The sequence below is a fragment of the Malaya genurostris genome, chromosome 2 (genome assembly GCF_030247185.1).
Source record: "Malaya genurostris strain Urasoe2022 chromosome 2, Malgen_1.1, whole genome shotgun sequence".
Classification (NCBI taxonomy): domain Eukaryota; kingdom Metazoa; phylum Arthropoda; class Insecta; order Diptera; family Culicidae; genus Malaya; species Malaya genurostris.
This window is the reverse complement of record NC_080571.1, coordinates 161,081,761-161,096,969: the sequence shown is the minus strand read 5'-3', so window position 1 is coordinate 161,096,969 and position 15,209 is coordinate 161,081,761. Positions and strand designations below refer to the sequence as shown.

Genomic DNA, 15,209 nt, shown 5'->3' with positions numbered 1-15,209 from the left:
TTAACCTACTTGCAAACAAAATTTACATTCGCGGTGAAAAGAAATTGTCACTTGCTGTCACTTGCTTTATCGGTACCGACTTTAAAACTCACCCGTAGTGACTTCTGTCACCGTGATTCGACTGCAAGAATACGGTGAGAGTTCATCGGAGTTCACTCATGGTGACTTTTGTCACTGCATTCGACTGTCGGAATCGTGTGACTCGGGTGACTCGACTTTTCTCACCTCACTCGACTCGCAGAATAAGGGCCACTGCTTCCTCTTGCTTTGTCGCTGAAATTTCACCCTAAATTGCAAATTTCTAAAATACTAACCCAATTCACGAAAAATCAAAAACATAGTAAATGATTTTACTATGCATTTGGCGAAAAATATCAGTTAAAAAGCTTTTCTTTCGCGAGATTTCGTGCGAGTTTTGTTAAAATTATGGTTTTCTTTTTTCCTTTTCTCGCTATAAACAACTCGCATATGTAGGGATGTGCTACGTTTTCAACAAAGCGTCAAAGCTAGTAGCGATGAAAATCATTACTGATTTCTGGTTCTACTGAAACATGAATAGAAATTATTTTACAAAGTAGTAACACAGACTAACAGACATGACAGTATGAGTAAATTCTTATAAAAATAATTTTTCGTGATGCACTAGTTCCACCTATATTGTACTGCGCGAACTATTTACTATCGGTACACCCCTTGTGTTATGTAAAAGTTTTTTTACTAGTTGGTTTCCCCTCGTTTGTCAACACCGATCAGCTGCTTGCAGGGATGCCTGATTTCATCAAAATATTTGAAAATGAATCGTCACAATAAATTATTGAATTACGTTGATAATATATTTAACTTTTTCGCGATGTTGGAAGGTAACCATTTATTTGACTCAACGTTGTTCATCTAGACTATTTTTATTGTGTCGGTAGTTTTCACCAGAAATTAAGTGGCGGCAGACCAGAAGCAAGTAAATATTGTAACAAAACGAGTTCGATTTTGTCTTGCGTTGGAGGATGAGAAATAGGCACAATTATGTATATACACTCAGAAAAATTGTATGGTTACAATTACTATATGGGGCGGTCAATCCGACCATGAGAGTATAGTGGTTTTCAACCGACTATTAATTCGGATGGTTTCAACAACAGTCAAGTTCATTTTTACTATTCATGATTTTGGCTCTAGAATAGTAATATTGAACAGCATATCGTATGAATAACTATTGCAATTGGGATGATTAGCGTAACCATGACCGCATCTTAGTTTCACATTGTTCTCTTGTTGTAACCAGAGCCATGAAAGTTTTGGCATTTAACTTCTAGTTATTTCAAACATACAGAAAAGTTGTATGAATTTCTATTTCAGAACAAGAATAACAGAAAAAGTTTTGTCATAATGTTTTTTATTTTTCAAATTTTACACAGTCACATCGATCAGTGGTAATCAAGTTATGGTATGAATCGCTTTCGTTCATTGTACCTACCGCATAGCTGCTGTGTCCACTACTGTTTGTTTACTTAACCTCTCCGGTTCCAAAAGTCTTGTCGAGTCAAGATGCTCGACATCTGCAAAATTGCCTAGCGATATATTCCTATATTTTTCATCGAATTCTTTTTTTTGTTTTCAGCTTTTCTCGGCTAAGACCAGGTTTGGTCCATCTCGCCGTTCATCGGATTCAAGCAATTTTCATCCGGAAAGTGGATGAAGTTCGCCGTTTCTTCCATAATGCGTTAGTTGTTGTTCCCACGCATCAGATAATAATCTAGTATGAAATATTCATTAATGACGTGACTTCACTGAAAAATAAATTCCTGCCGATGAAAGTTCAAATTCAGCGATGAAACGAGTAGGGATACAAAATACTTTACTCATCTGTGATAAACAGTCGCAATACCAAATACTTTCGCTAATCATCCACTGTTATGTTGTCCACGAACGATTTTTTTTGCTATACTGAAACTTTACGTGACAATAAAAAAAATGAATGCATTTATTTACAATGTGTATAGTCAGCACTATACATTAATGTGCTTATTACAAAAACTATGTTGATGTGAACAATACGAATAGTTTTCTCAAACATTCCAATTGTCTAGCCAACTGTATTCATGGTAACATTCGAATATTGGAAAACATACACACATAGTAGCAATAACTATTTCGCTTTTTAAATTTATCATGTTCGAGAGCAAATTTACCTTACTTGTAATTGTAATTTTAACTATTTGTTCTCATATTAGAATTGACAACCATTGTCAAAATGACCATGCCAGATAAGTCATAAATAGAAATAGTTTTGTCAAGTTGTAGTCTTTGTTATCTAGTACTTCATACAACACAAATAGTGAGTAATTTGATATCAAGGTCGTCGATACTATTTAAGCGTATAGTTGAAATAACTATGAAAAAACGGTTGCAGTTACTATGATATTTTTCTCAGTGTAGTTTTGACCATATGTACACTGAACTAAATAATAATGTAGCATTCACCTGAAAAGATACGTAAATATTTTCCACCATACTTTTCAGGTGAAATTGAAGTGCTACGATCACAAAATTCAATTCCAAATGGCTCACGTGTAAGTTACGTGATTTTCATATAAATTTCACAGGATTTGGAACCTGAGACTAACGCAATTTTCAGGTAATTTGCATCAAACGCTCCAATGATTTACAAATTAAGATAATTTCGCAGCTACGTGATTTTCTATTAAATCTGATTGTATTTTCGAATGTATCTTTTGCAAACTAAGTGTTTTTTACGTAAATTTTATCAGATACTTGATGATTTTTATATTGAAATTACTTACAACCTGTAAGATTTGCCTAGTAAGAATAACATTATATTATTTTTTCAAGTGCATGGTAAATTTGCTTGATATATATTTTTCGGAAAATAATAAAGAACATACAAATATAACACTTTGAGATCTATTTTTATATAAAATCGATACAGAAAATGTTCTTAATTCTAAACATATAACGATTACTTACATAATGCAATGTTATTGGAGTTGTGCTGAACATATCAATATTAATTAGATCAACAATAGAATCGCGGGACCAGCTGAAAACCGTACGGATTTTTGTAATGCACGTACGTTTTTAATATTTTATTGACGAACTTTTTGTTTCGCAAATTCTACGCGGTCAAAACATATTGGCCATTTATCAATCACCGTACTTCACGGTGTATCATTCAGAGTGAGCCATATATGAGCATCAATCGATTGTTCACAGATAGTATCCGCATCGCACAATATTTGTATCGGTTTACATTTTTTCGAATATTCTTCTTCTTTTGCATTCATTTTTTTCTTTTTCTGTTTCAAATTACCAATTTTATTTTTTTAGCTTTCCTCCATAGTTGCGGCGATCTCCGGATCGAGGTATGTAGTAACTCTCCTAGAATATAAAATATTTTCTTTTCTACATTTTTCATTTCATTTGTATACCTTGAGTTCAAATTTGAAGACAGTTATTATAGCCAAAGCATACCGCTCCAAATCATCTTGCCGAAGTTGATTTTTAGTTGCGAGATGGTATTTGGAAATGACACCCGCCAAAGCTAGTTGTTTTGCTTCACTTAGTTCACCAAGCGTTGATCGATATAAAATTTTTTTTACCTTCTTCTGTCGTTTCAAAAAGAGCTGTCAACAATCTCGGAGAAAATCCAGTCGAAGAAGAGACAAACGAAAGGTTTTCTTCTTTGTTCTGTTTTTCGGCTTCGTTCAATTCAGGGTCAGAGTTAGCATTACCTGTAAATTATTTTTTGAAATGAATAGTATTTTAGCGAGATTTCAAAATAAATAACCTGAACTATGAACAGGTACTGTGAGCTGGTATCCCGTGTGTAATCGCTTTTTAATCGGCAAATGTGTCGGGCTTCGATCGGGAAGGAAATTGAGGTTTGGTAAATTACTACTTTACTATCTCTCTGCACTTTGAACACAAAGTTCTAAGTAATGATATACTCACCTACAATCTTCTTAAAGGGCATCGACCTCTATAGGACTTTGACCTATTGGAATTTCGGTAGATTTGCTGAAGAAAGAAAACCAACTGATTAGCTGAACTGCCTAAAATCGAATGCAGATAAACTCTGCCTGTATTTACTTGCTCTATCTCGATGACAAGTGGATGGTTACTTGCGTTACCTCTGTTTCCACTATGTTATACATAAGGTGTACATATCAGTACCTTTCCCTTAAAATTGTCTTATAATTAAATAATAAAATATGTACATATGATTGCTTACAATAATTACAATTTGAAAGTAATTCGAAACCAGTTTGAAAATATTTCGAAATCAGGCTTTCCTGATGGCTTCGTTATAATTCATTTAGAACATAATTCATAAAATTCATTTCAATTCATTCGTAAATGTAACTATGATCGAGATTTGCTTTTCGCAACCGTTTCGACCTTCTTAATGCTGGCAAATCCACCTGGTCCAAATTCAGCTTTCTTTTAACACCTTTCCTTGGTTGATCCTGCTCAGGAAATCCCCTGAATTCTTCCTCGTCACTCATAGTGTTGTTCTCGTTTTCTCTTCCAATTTCGGTTCGTGGCTTCCAAGAAACCAGTAAGTTTCTCCTCCCCGGACTACTATCTCTAATCCGTATTTGGGAACGGTGTGCCATTACCGGCACGCTTCCAATTGTAATCTGAAAGGTATTTTTAGAAAATTGTTTTAAAAAATTTGCTTTTATCCATCGCATATGATTATGGGGGTTGTGGTTCTTGTACCACACCACATCACCTTCTATCAGATTATTATAAGGATCATTTGTATTCTCTAAGGAGAAATTTGACGACTTTTCATCACAAATAGGGTGTGGTAGTGGCAATCGGTGTTTATAAAGATTTTTTGGATTCAACAAGTCTATGAGTTTCTTTGGTTTATAACTAAATATTCTTTCTGAAGGGAAATCACCCTCATTTGTCAAACAATTGTTCCTATAGTTAAATAGGAACAAATTCATTTGATCCTCCCAATCTAATTCTTTAGTATCCGGTTCAATTAGGAATTTTTTTAGTACTTCTTTTACCGTTCTCACGAGCCTCTCGGCCTGACCGTTACTCGATGGATTATAAGGTGGGCTTTTTAGAACTTTTATCCCTTGTATTTCTAGAAAACCCACGAAACTATAAGAATTAAACGGAGGTCCTCCGTCTGAAACTAAAATATCAGGCAAACCGTACCTGGCAAAAAACCCAACTAACTTTTTCAGGACCTTTCCTGCATCCGTACCATTTCTCATGTATTCAATCTCAATCCATTTGGAGAAACTGTCTACGATCAACAAAAATGTACGATGCTCAAAATAAAAGAAATCGATGTGTATTCTGCTAAAAGGCTTTGCTGTTGGTATCCATTTAGATTCAATTTTTTGCTTTGGGACTACAGCCATACTACCACAAATATCACAATGTTTTACGAAACTTTCTATATCTTTATTTATACCAAACCAATACACATATCGTCTGGCAAACAATTTCATCTTTACCATTCCAGCATGGTTGGCATGTAATAATTTGAGGATCCGGCCCTGCATTTGCTGCGGGATTATAACCCTGTCCTTATATAATAAACAGCCTTCTGTTATTTCTAGCTCATGTTTGTTAGAATACACGTCAACAAAGCGTCTGTCTACTTTTTTGGCCAGCCATTCATCATATATTTCATAATTTCCCTTAGGAACTCGTCAGTTTTAGTAACTTCAGCTATTTTTTTTGAATCTACTGGAAATTCCTCACCGAAATTAATATTTCTAATCAGTTCTACGTCTAGATGTTTTGGAACTTCTTCTTGCAATGGAAATCGCGAACAGAAATCCGCATTTCCCATTCTGGATGATGGCCTGTATTGAATGTTGAAATTATAAATAGACATTTCTAAAACATATCGCTGAAGTCTTGTAACAAAAATTGCATTTTTACCTTCCTTACCAAAAATGCCTACAAGAGGTTTATGGTCCGTATAAACCATAAAATGTTGACCGTATAAAAACTTATGGAACTTTTTTATTGTAGAAATTAATGCCAAAGCTTCCAGATGTAAGATAGGATAATTTTTTTGCGCTGAGTTCAGTGAAAAGGATGTGAAGCATATTGGTTTCTCGACATCATCGACTTTATGAGCAATTACTCCACCAAGCCCGTAACTTGATGCATCCGATACTACCACAATAGGTTTCCTTGGATCGTAAAATTCCAAGAAATTAGTATTTATTAACGATTCTTTACTCTCTTTGAATGCTTTGTCACAATTAGCGTCCCAAATAAATTTAGTGTCATTTTTTAAAAGATTATATAAATAATAAAGTTTTGATGATAAATGTGGTATAAATTTGTTGTAGTAATTTATCAAACCCAAAAAAGATTTTAATTCCGTTACATTTCTTGGCACTTTTGCCTCTTTAATTGTTGCAATTTTGCTCGGACATGGCAATAAACCCTTTTCACTGATAATGTGCCCCAAGTATGGTAATTCACTTACGAAAAATTTGCATTTTTCCCAATTAACTTTAATATTTGCGTCTGATAATTTTGTTAAAACCATTTCTAATTTGTGTTTACAATCTTGTAAGTCTTTTCCCGCAACTAGAACATCATCCAAATAGCAAAACACTTTTTCCAAACCTTGTAATACTTGCTCCATAATCTGCTGAAAAATCGCTGCACTAGAGGAGGCTCCCTGTGGTAATCTGTTATACGTAAATAATCCTTTGATTGTGTTTATCACCATAAATTTTCTTGACTTTTCAGATAATGAGAGTTGAGTGTATGCGCCCTCAAGATCAAGCGAGCAAAACACTTTACATTCGGCCAAACCAGCGAACAGATCCTGTGCTGTAGGCAAAGGATAGGTATTCGGAATTAAACATTTGTTTATTGACACTTTGCAGTCTATCACTAACCTTATATTGTTGTCCTTTTTAATAACAATTACAACAGGAGATGCCCACTCACTGGTTTTTATGGGCGTAATAACTTTTTCATTCTCTAATTTGTCTAGATAGAGTAAAACTTTCTCTCTTAGCCGGTAAGGAACATTATATGCCTTTTTAAATATTGGCTTGTCCTCCTTAAGGACTAAATCTGCTTCATAACCATTAATGGGAACCGAAAAGTCTTTGATAAATACATTAGAAAATTTGTCCTTGATTCCCTGAGCTATACCAGCTCCCCCTTTAATGATTTCATTTTCAGTTATAGAATTTGTGAAAATGCTCCTCCAATCGGAGAAAAAAACGTCCAAACCATCGCGTCCTAATAGCGGAATGAAATTATTGTTGCATTTTAAAACTATTAATGTTAATTTTGTTTGTATACCTTTGTATATTGTTGAAACATTTGTTTCTCCCATTATTTCCAAGTTATCCCCGTTTACTACCAATAATTTCTTCTCTGATTTCTTCAGAGGCATCGAAAAACAAGAATCATATTGTTGTTTACTCATAACTGTTACCGACGAACCACAATCAACCTCCATTTGGATGGTCTTTCCCTCCATAATGACATTTATCAAACAAGGATTGTTTATTTTGTTGACAGAAGTTACCAACATACATTGAACATCACCTGCATCAGGTTCGTCTTCGCTGTCCTCCCGTGTTGACATCCGGCTGAAAATCTCGTTCAACGATTTGCTTTGGCTGGTCCCAGGCTTCTCATAGGTATCGACGAATTTTACCGCATCCCTTTTTAGGTTTTTCAATTTGAAGCATTTTTTTTTAATATGGCCCTTTACTCCGCAAAAATCGCATGTCAATCTAGAATAATCTATCTTCTTACGTTCATATAATCTTTCCGAACCATTCAAATGAGATTTGGGTATTTCCCCTCGACCATACTGTCTGTAACCTAATCTAGATTTTACCGGACCCCTGGATGAGTTGGGAGTGCTAAAATTATTAGCAGCTTGCGAATTGCAGTAAGCATTCATAAGTTTTTGCCAAACCTTTCCACGAGGAGAATTTGTTGGGTTAATCGATGCTATTGTCTCAGGTTTACCCCCTATTCCCAGCGATTTGGCGTTTGACTTGGCCATTTGCCATGTCAGTATAATCTTCTCTGTGGCTTCAGCGCTTAAGTCTTCCTCCTCATTTAGAATTTTTTCCTGTAGGGCTGTATCTGTTATACCCGAGATAATTCTATCTCTTACGGCCTGGTCCTTAAAAGTACCAAAAGAACAGAATTCAGCCTGGAGCTTCACTGCGAGGACATAATCCTCTAAGGATTCATCAGGGTGCTGCACCCTATTCGAAAATCTCAACCGCTGTACTAAACCAGACGGTTTTTTGTCAAGGCGTGTTCTTAACTTTTTTATCATGTCCTCATACGACAAATCGTTCAAATTCCCCTTAGGATACAAAAGCTTAAGTTCTGCAAACACAAACGGACCACTCAGAGTGATAAAATGAGCTTTTTTTTAAATCAGCAGTAATATTATTTGCGGTAAAACAAAATTCCAAACGATCTATCCAATCGCTAAAGGGCGTACCCTTCCTATACGGTTCGATAATCGAGGCCATGCTCATTTGAGCCATTTCTGATTTAATATAGTCAAAAACGAAATAATAATAACAAAAACCAAATTAGATCACTGGGAGCTGATTGTCGAATAAATATAGTTCTATATATATGGCAAACAAAATGACTCACCCTAAAAATCCAATACTGTCACCAGCTCAAGCCACTTAGCTAGTGTTATATACTAGACCTCTGTCGTTTAATCTCAGCGCCTTTGCCTGGTCCGTCTAAATTTCCTTCACCGAATCCGATGCCTTCCAAGTCCTTGCGAGCACCTTTGCCTGCTCCGTAGATATTTCCGACAAAGTTCAATCCTTTTTGAACAGTTATTCTCCAAGCTTTACCGGATGAAAAGAAAGATAAAAAACCCTATTAATTGTCGGTAATAAATTTTTTTGCTGTAAACGAGTCACTTATTCAACTTAATAGCATTAAAATATGCTCTTAATCTTTTAAACCAAAAGAAAATTAAATGAAATATGACGCCGTTGTTCAAAATGGTGATTTTTTTAATCAAAAAAACATCCCACTTTGTCTCATTATTCCATCATAAACTCCACTATATGTAAATTTACCCTAATGGCTACTCACTCACTATTCAGAAAGAACAATCAACCAGAAAAAAATGGCACCTCCGCACGCTGTTTGATTCTTTCCCTGGGAAAAATTAAATCTTTTATCACCACCAGAGTAACAAATACAATGTTATATAAAGAAGCCTATGGCTATGGCTCAAATATCATCTCACAAGAAACTTCCAAAATGCCGTCCAATGCTTCACTTAATACGTTTTTCCTCGTCGCCAGTTTTACTATCTCTCTGCACTTTGAACACAAAGTTCTAAGTAATGATATACTCACCTACAATCTTCTTAAAGGGCATCGACCTCTATAGGACATTGACCTATTGGAATTTCGGTAGATTTGCTGAAGAAAGAAAACCAACTGATTAGCTGAACTGCCTAAAATCGAATGCAGATAAACTCTGCCTGTATTTACTTGCTCTATCTCGATGACAAGTGGATGGTTACTTGCGTTACCTCTGTTTCCACTATGTAATACATAAGGTGTACATATCAACTACCTGATTTATGTTTGGCAGATTCCAATTCACTGGAGTAAGGCGTATTTATTTCAATTCCTTGTACTTCTCCGGTAAGTTGTACATTGCTGGCCAACGCACTATGTATAGCTGCCTTTTGCTGAGAGAATAAACTAATAGATAAATGTCTGTAAATTTAATTGATAACTTACGTTTCTTTTACGCCAGGAGCTTATAGTTTCAAGTAGCACGTCAATTTTTCAATCGACGTCAGTTTGATTCAAATGACTTTAAAATTCTTCCACCGAAAAAGTAATTAGCTCGAACAAACCAATTCCGCATTCTATGAATAAATGATGTTATAAATAATAAATAAAGCTCAATATCATCAACTTACGATTGAAAACTTCAAGTCGATTTGCAGGAAATTCCAAATCATCCAGCAGTGCCGGTTGCGCACATTCATTTGACGCCATCTTGTGATTGTGAAATACAAGACAATTTTCATACCGTATGATCCAGTAAAAGTTACGTGAATGACATTTAATTTTCAATAGAATGCACTATGATATTCACTTGCAAAGCCGTTTAATTCTAATAAGATTTCTATGCATTTTATACAGTTCACATAATATTCATAAAACGTTTATTTATCGCTCATCACATGAATTTTCAGGTGAAAATTACGTTTTAAGTTTGTTCAGTGTATTAAATCTGTATCCTGCATGAAATTCGCATGGACGTATACAAATCAATACATTACAGGTAATTCTGTATGAATGGCAACTCTGTTGGTAAATGAAAAAAATAAACACAGTCTAGATGACAGACAGGATGTTTTTGATAGGGTAACGTGGCGCCATCATGACACATGTGAGTACTGTCCCAAATAAAGGAATATTCGAAAAGACCGTTAAAATGATTGAAGAATCTAATTTGAGTGTCCTGTCTGTTAGTCTGTGGTAGTAACACTTGCTTACATTTTCTACTCATCATTTCACGTAGGTTCTAATGGACTGGCATTTAAAAGCTGTTTTATACATAATCCAGTAAAAGATACGTGTTTCATAGGTAAAATGTAATGTACTGTTCATTTCACATTCATCTATCAGTTCGTATCAAATTTAGATACCAGAAAATTACTATTTTATATATTGGTTGAAGTCGAAAGGGAGATGCCAGATCTTGATATAAATCTATGAAATGAAAAATGCCACGAAATATAAAACATTTATATCAAAAAATTGTCATACAATTATAATGGCTTAAAAAGCAACTAATAACGTCGTGGTATCTCAAATCGACAAGCCTCCAGAAATCGTTTATGTTGTCACTGCCATCCAACCGAAGCCGCAGTCAAGATCCAAGAACTCCCACAACACTACCGATGCAGGTTGAAGTCGCATTACATGGTTCCAGTGTCTCTAGCTTCACACCGACGGCCTGTTTGAAGCATTCGGCAGGAGCGGGTAAACTTCCGGACTCACGCAGGCACTCGGTCCAGTTAAACACATGGAAACTTTCATACTGGAATGGTCCGGTCGATGGAGTAAAATATTGTAATTAAATAACTCGCAAATATTTACACTACTTACACTTCGAGGGCCACTGCTCGCCATTTTCAAAATCGAGTTTTTTACACTGGAAATTCACGTAGATTGTTTGACGTTTGGTCAATTCACGTAAACCTTATGTGATGACTCTATTCATTTTAGGGGATGTTCGTATAACATTCATTTTCGTCACGTAAAATATTCAATTTGACATTTGAAACCATTCTACACGCTTAGAAAAAGTTACTCATAGTTTGAGTACTACTTACTCATTTTCAAATGATACATGGAAACGTCAAAAATTGAGTAGTTATCATCAATGATATTGAGTAACTCCTACTCTAAATTTGAGTTTAACGCATTAACTCGTTTTTTTTTGTTACTATTTGCAAGATCAGTCTAAAAGTTGTAATAACCATTTGTAACAACAGGTTGTATATTTTGTTAGTGAGATCGCGTATTTCGAGGGTGAGTCGCTCAACACAAACGGTGTTGTGTCTGCAAAAACCGGAATGATAAACTCCGTGTTGTGCTTTAGAATGAAACCGAATATGCTCAAATGTCATTTCTGAGGAATAAATGTATGATTGGTGCCTGAGCATAACTGACAACTGTATGTTAATTTGCGATTGACACACTACTCCAAGCAACCGCCACTTGATATAGTATTGAGTTCAATTACTTAATATTTTAATACAATACACTCAGAAAAGGAGCAATTTTTTTGCAAATTTGGTATATGTGAAATAAAATTTCACTCAAAATTTGAGTGATAGTTACTCTATTTTTGGTACATGTACAAATAAAGTATTACTCAGTAAATGAGTAGATTTTACCCAAATATCGTTTCCAGTGGAAGAACTCAAATTTGAGTAACTTCGGAGTTACTCTAAAATAGAGTTGTTCCACTTTTTCTGTAGATGAGTGAGATCTTACTCATTTTTGAGTAACTATTTTAAAGCGTGTTTTTATTTGAGTGTATGATTTTTCAAATGAAGTTGCCCGTATTCATAAGAAATTGTAGAAGCGGTGAAGTAATTAGAAATTTTCCTACCGATTTGACAGCTCTTGCTGAAAGTATTATCTCTTAACAAGCAGCGCCTCTACATTTCAGTTTTGCGACAATATGTCAATTCCTGAAACCCAGACAAACCCAGATAAACCCACATTATCAGATCCGAATGGATTCCGAATCAATTCCGAATCGGCGAGAAATTTTCATTCGGAATTTCATGTGGAAATCATAATGAACTCCGAATCAATTCCAACTCCAGTGCAACAACCGATTCCGAATGAACCGGTTCGCCTACAACCGGTTGATTCGGAAATCATTCGGAATTGAGTGAGAAGATGCGGACTGAATTGTCAATTTGTCTTCTTCTTCTTCTTTCCCGATTTTGCACGTTTTTGTGCTGACTTTCAGTTTATTTTTAAATGAAAACATGTAAACTGATTATACACATTGAAATCTTCATGTTTTTCGGATATACAGAACTAGTAAATAACCTGTTCTTCTTAGAATTCCAAACTAAACTGTTGAAATTCGCTGGAAATTAACAAAACGGCCTACCTTAGTCAGCATCATCCATTCTTCTAGCTGGAGTGTAGTGAAATGGCTTAAGTCGCCTAAATTTTACACTAACACATTCATAAAATGAGCGAATATTCAATGACATTTATAATGTCACTGTCAATCAGGTTGATCGAGCAGCCAATTCAGGCGAAAATTCTAGCACTGAACCGATCGAGCACTGAAAAATCATGCAGTCGAGTAAGAATTCATTACGCATTCCGTCATTTCGATAATGTGGGAATGTTTGAGTATTGGTAGGTTTTTGAAAAAATATCCTGGCAACTCTGTTTACACGCACAGTTATACAATCAAAAAAGAAATCACGTTAATTCTACTTGAAAACATACATGAATCTCATCCACCCAACTTTTCACATAAATTCTATGGGGTAGATAAATGAATTGTATCGGATTGTTCATATATCATGCATCTTATTCAATAGATAATTAAAATAACACTTGTCCGTTGGATACAACGTGATTTTCATATGTTTTAACAGAACTTCACGTAATAGTTACATGACTTAAACATCTTTATTGAGCATAGGAAAATCACATAATAATTACATGAAATGGTACATGATTGTATAGTATATAAAACTCAGTTAAAACTAACATTAAAAAGGCATTTATTTGCAGTATGCATTTCTAACGGATCGCTTGTTATTTTACATCTATTTACATATTAATGGTTACATCATCAACCTTAACGAATAGTAACTCAATGAAATAAAACTTATACTTAACTCTAAATATAAACTTATTATCTACATTTGAAACTATTGTCGGTCGTCGATTAAAATAATCAATACCAGTAATAATGAACCTGATGTTTCAAACGCGACATAGTGCTCATTTTGACCAATGACTACCCATAATTGCAAAATCAAGTGAAATATTTCATCTAACGATAAAATCTCTGATTTCATGGAGTACAGCTTGATCTGATAAAAAAATTATGACAAACTGTCCTATTTTGTAGTTAATTCCTTTGTAAACAATAGAGTCGGCGGTACCGACAGAAGTTTTTCTATTTATGATTTCTGAAAATATAACTCAATTAATCAAAAATTCTTACTTCAAACTTGAATTATTTATATATTTTTTGTTTTCTCCCGGAAATTATAAGATCGAAAATATTTTCGTATGCTGTTGGTTCTAAATACTTCCGGAGATCAAGAGCTCGGACAAGCCAATATCGCATTCTACTAAAACTAAGCGCAAAATTGTATATTGAGTACTACACTAGTTTTGAAACTGTAGAAGCAAAGTCCGGGCATTACATTCGTTTCGTGGAATTTGGCCATTCTGTTTCAACAGACTTCGCAGCCGATTCTTATTGTACATAATCATTGCATGGCTAGTACTATGGATCCTACTGACACTAAGAATCCTTCCAGGTCAGGGCTGTTTTGAAACTTTACTTACCTTTAAAAACTTCCAATAACGTATGCATTATGTTCAAGCCTGCCACTAACATGTCAGCCATTTTGAGATTTGAAATTTTCATAGAGCAAATTCACTTAAACTTCGATCATGGGACTCTCCATTTGAAGATTATGTGAAAATCACATAGCTTGTACTTGGTTTCCAGATGTTATTCATAGACATCACGTAGAATATCAAATATAAATGAAGCACTGCATTTAATCCCATAAAACTAATGTGATTTATTTTTTGAGTGTACTATTAATGGAAAAAATCTGTTTCTGACTTCAGCTGGTTTTCAAAGAAGGGCGAAACTAACATAGATCGCCCTTCCTTACCTAGGACAGGACCAGACAACTGGCTTCTTTTTCCAGAAAACTATTTCTCTTCTTATTCCGGTTTCTCCCTGCTGTAAATAATAAAAGCCTCGCGATCACTGTTGCCAGTAGAGATAATTGTTCATTCTGAAAACTTTCTCCCCTTATAACATGTAATTATTTATCATTTGAAAACACTTAGACAAATGTTATATCGGTCAAAAATATAGCTCTGGATTCATTTTGATCAGATGTTTGTTTTGAAGAAAACGTTTAGTTGAAACAGCTTAATAAAATTTTTCTAAAACATTCAATTTTGAATAATTATTTTTTGCAGCTTTATTAACTAAAGTATTCAACATATTCTATTTGAGAAAAATAATAACATACAGAAGTATCCAAAGATTGGGTGCTATTCTCAACCAACATAATCAATATTCTCGTCCATATCACACTTCGTGATTTCAGGCTTTCTCTTTGTATCATCCAGTGATTGTTAAATGTACTCGTAAACTTTCCGCATTGACAGAATTTAAAAACAAATTGAACTTAAATCCTATTGAAATCAATAATTTTGAAGATGACCCGAAAAATAAAATATCAAATATCAAGCTACATTGTTACCGACGATACTGACAACACTTTTTCTACCACCCTGCAGTAATCTTGTTTTCAACAACTTGTACTTGCTTATGTCAGTTTCAACCAATCACGAGCTGGTCCGAAATTGGTCCTAATGCCCCGTTTACACTTCTGCTGGCTGCCAGCATGC

At 34.7% G+C, this 15,209-nt stretch overlaps 1 protein-coding gene across 8 annotated transcripts; it reads right to left on the bottom strand.

Moving 5' to 3' along the window:
- Positions 1-2,903: 2,903 nt before the first annotated feature.
- LOC131431106 (uncharacterized) lies at positions 2,904-14,290 on the bottom strand. 8 transcript variants are annotated; one of them, XR_009229644.1, is made up of 6 exons: positions 14,121-14,290; positions 8,659-8,864; positions 4,105-4,655; positions 3,967-4,032; positions 3,803-3,873; positions 2,904-3,746 (listed from the first exon to the last, which is right to left on the bottom strand). XR_009229644.1 is itself a non-coding variant. In XM_058596610.1 (5 exons), the coding sequence occupies exons 2-5, from the start codon at positions 9,406-9,408 to the stop codon at positions 3,331-3,333; spliced, it is 330 nt and encodes a 109-aa protein (XP_058452593.1). In that variant the 5' UTR covers positions 9,409-9,452; positions 9,525-9,568; the 3' UTR covers positions 2,904-3,330. The 8 variants fall into 8 exon arrangements, 3 of the variants coding, with proteins under 3 accessions (XP_058452593.1, XP_058452590.1, XP_058452589.1); XR_009229646.1 differs by lacking the exon at positions 14,121-14,290 and adding an exon at positions 9,387-9,515; XM_058596610.1 differs by lacking the exons at positions 3,803-3,873; positions 3,967-4,032; positions 4,105-4,655; positions 8,659-8,864; positions 14,121-14,290 and adding exons at positions 9,387-9,452; positions 9,525-9,568 and having other exon boundaries at positions 2,904-3,393; positions 3,444-3,556; positions 3,615-3,746.
- Positions 14,291-15,209: the final 919 nt, after the last annotated feature.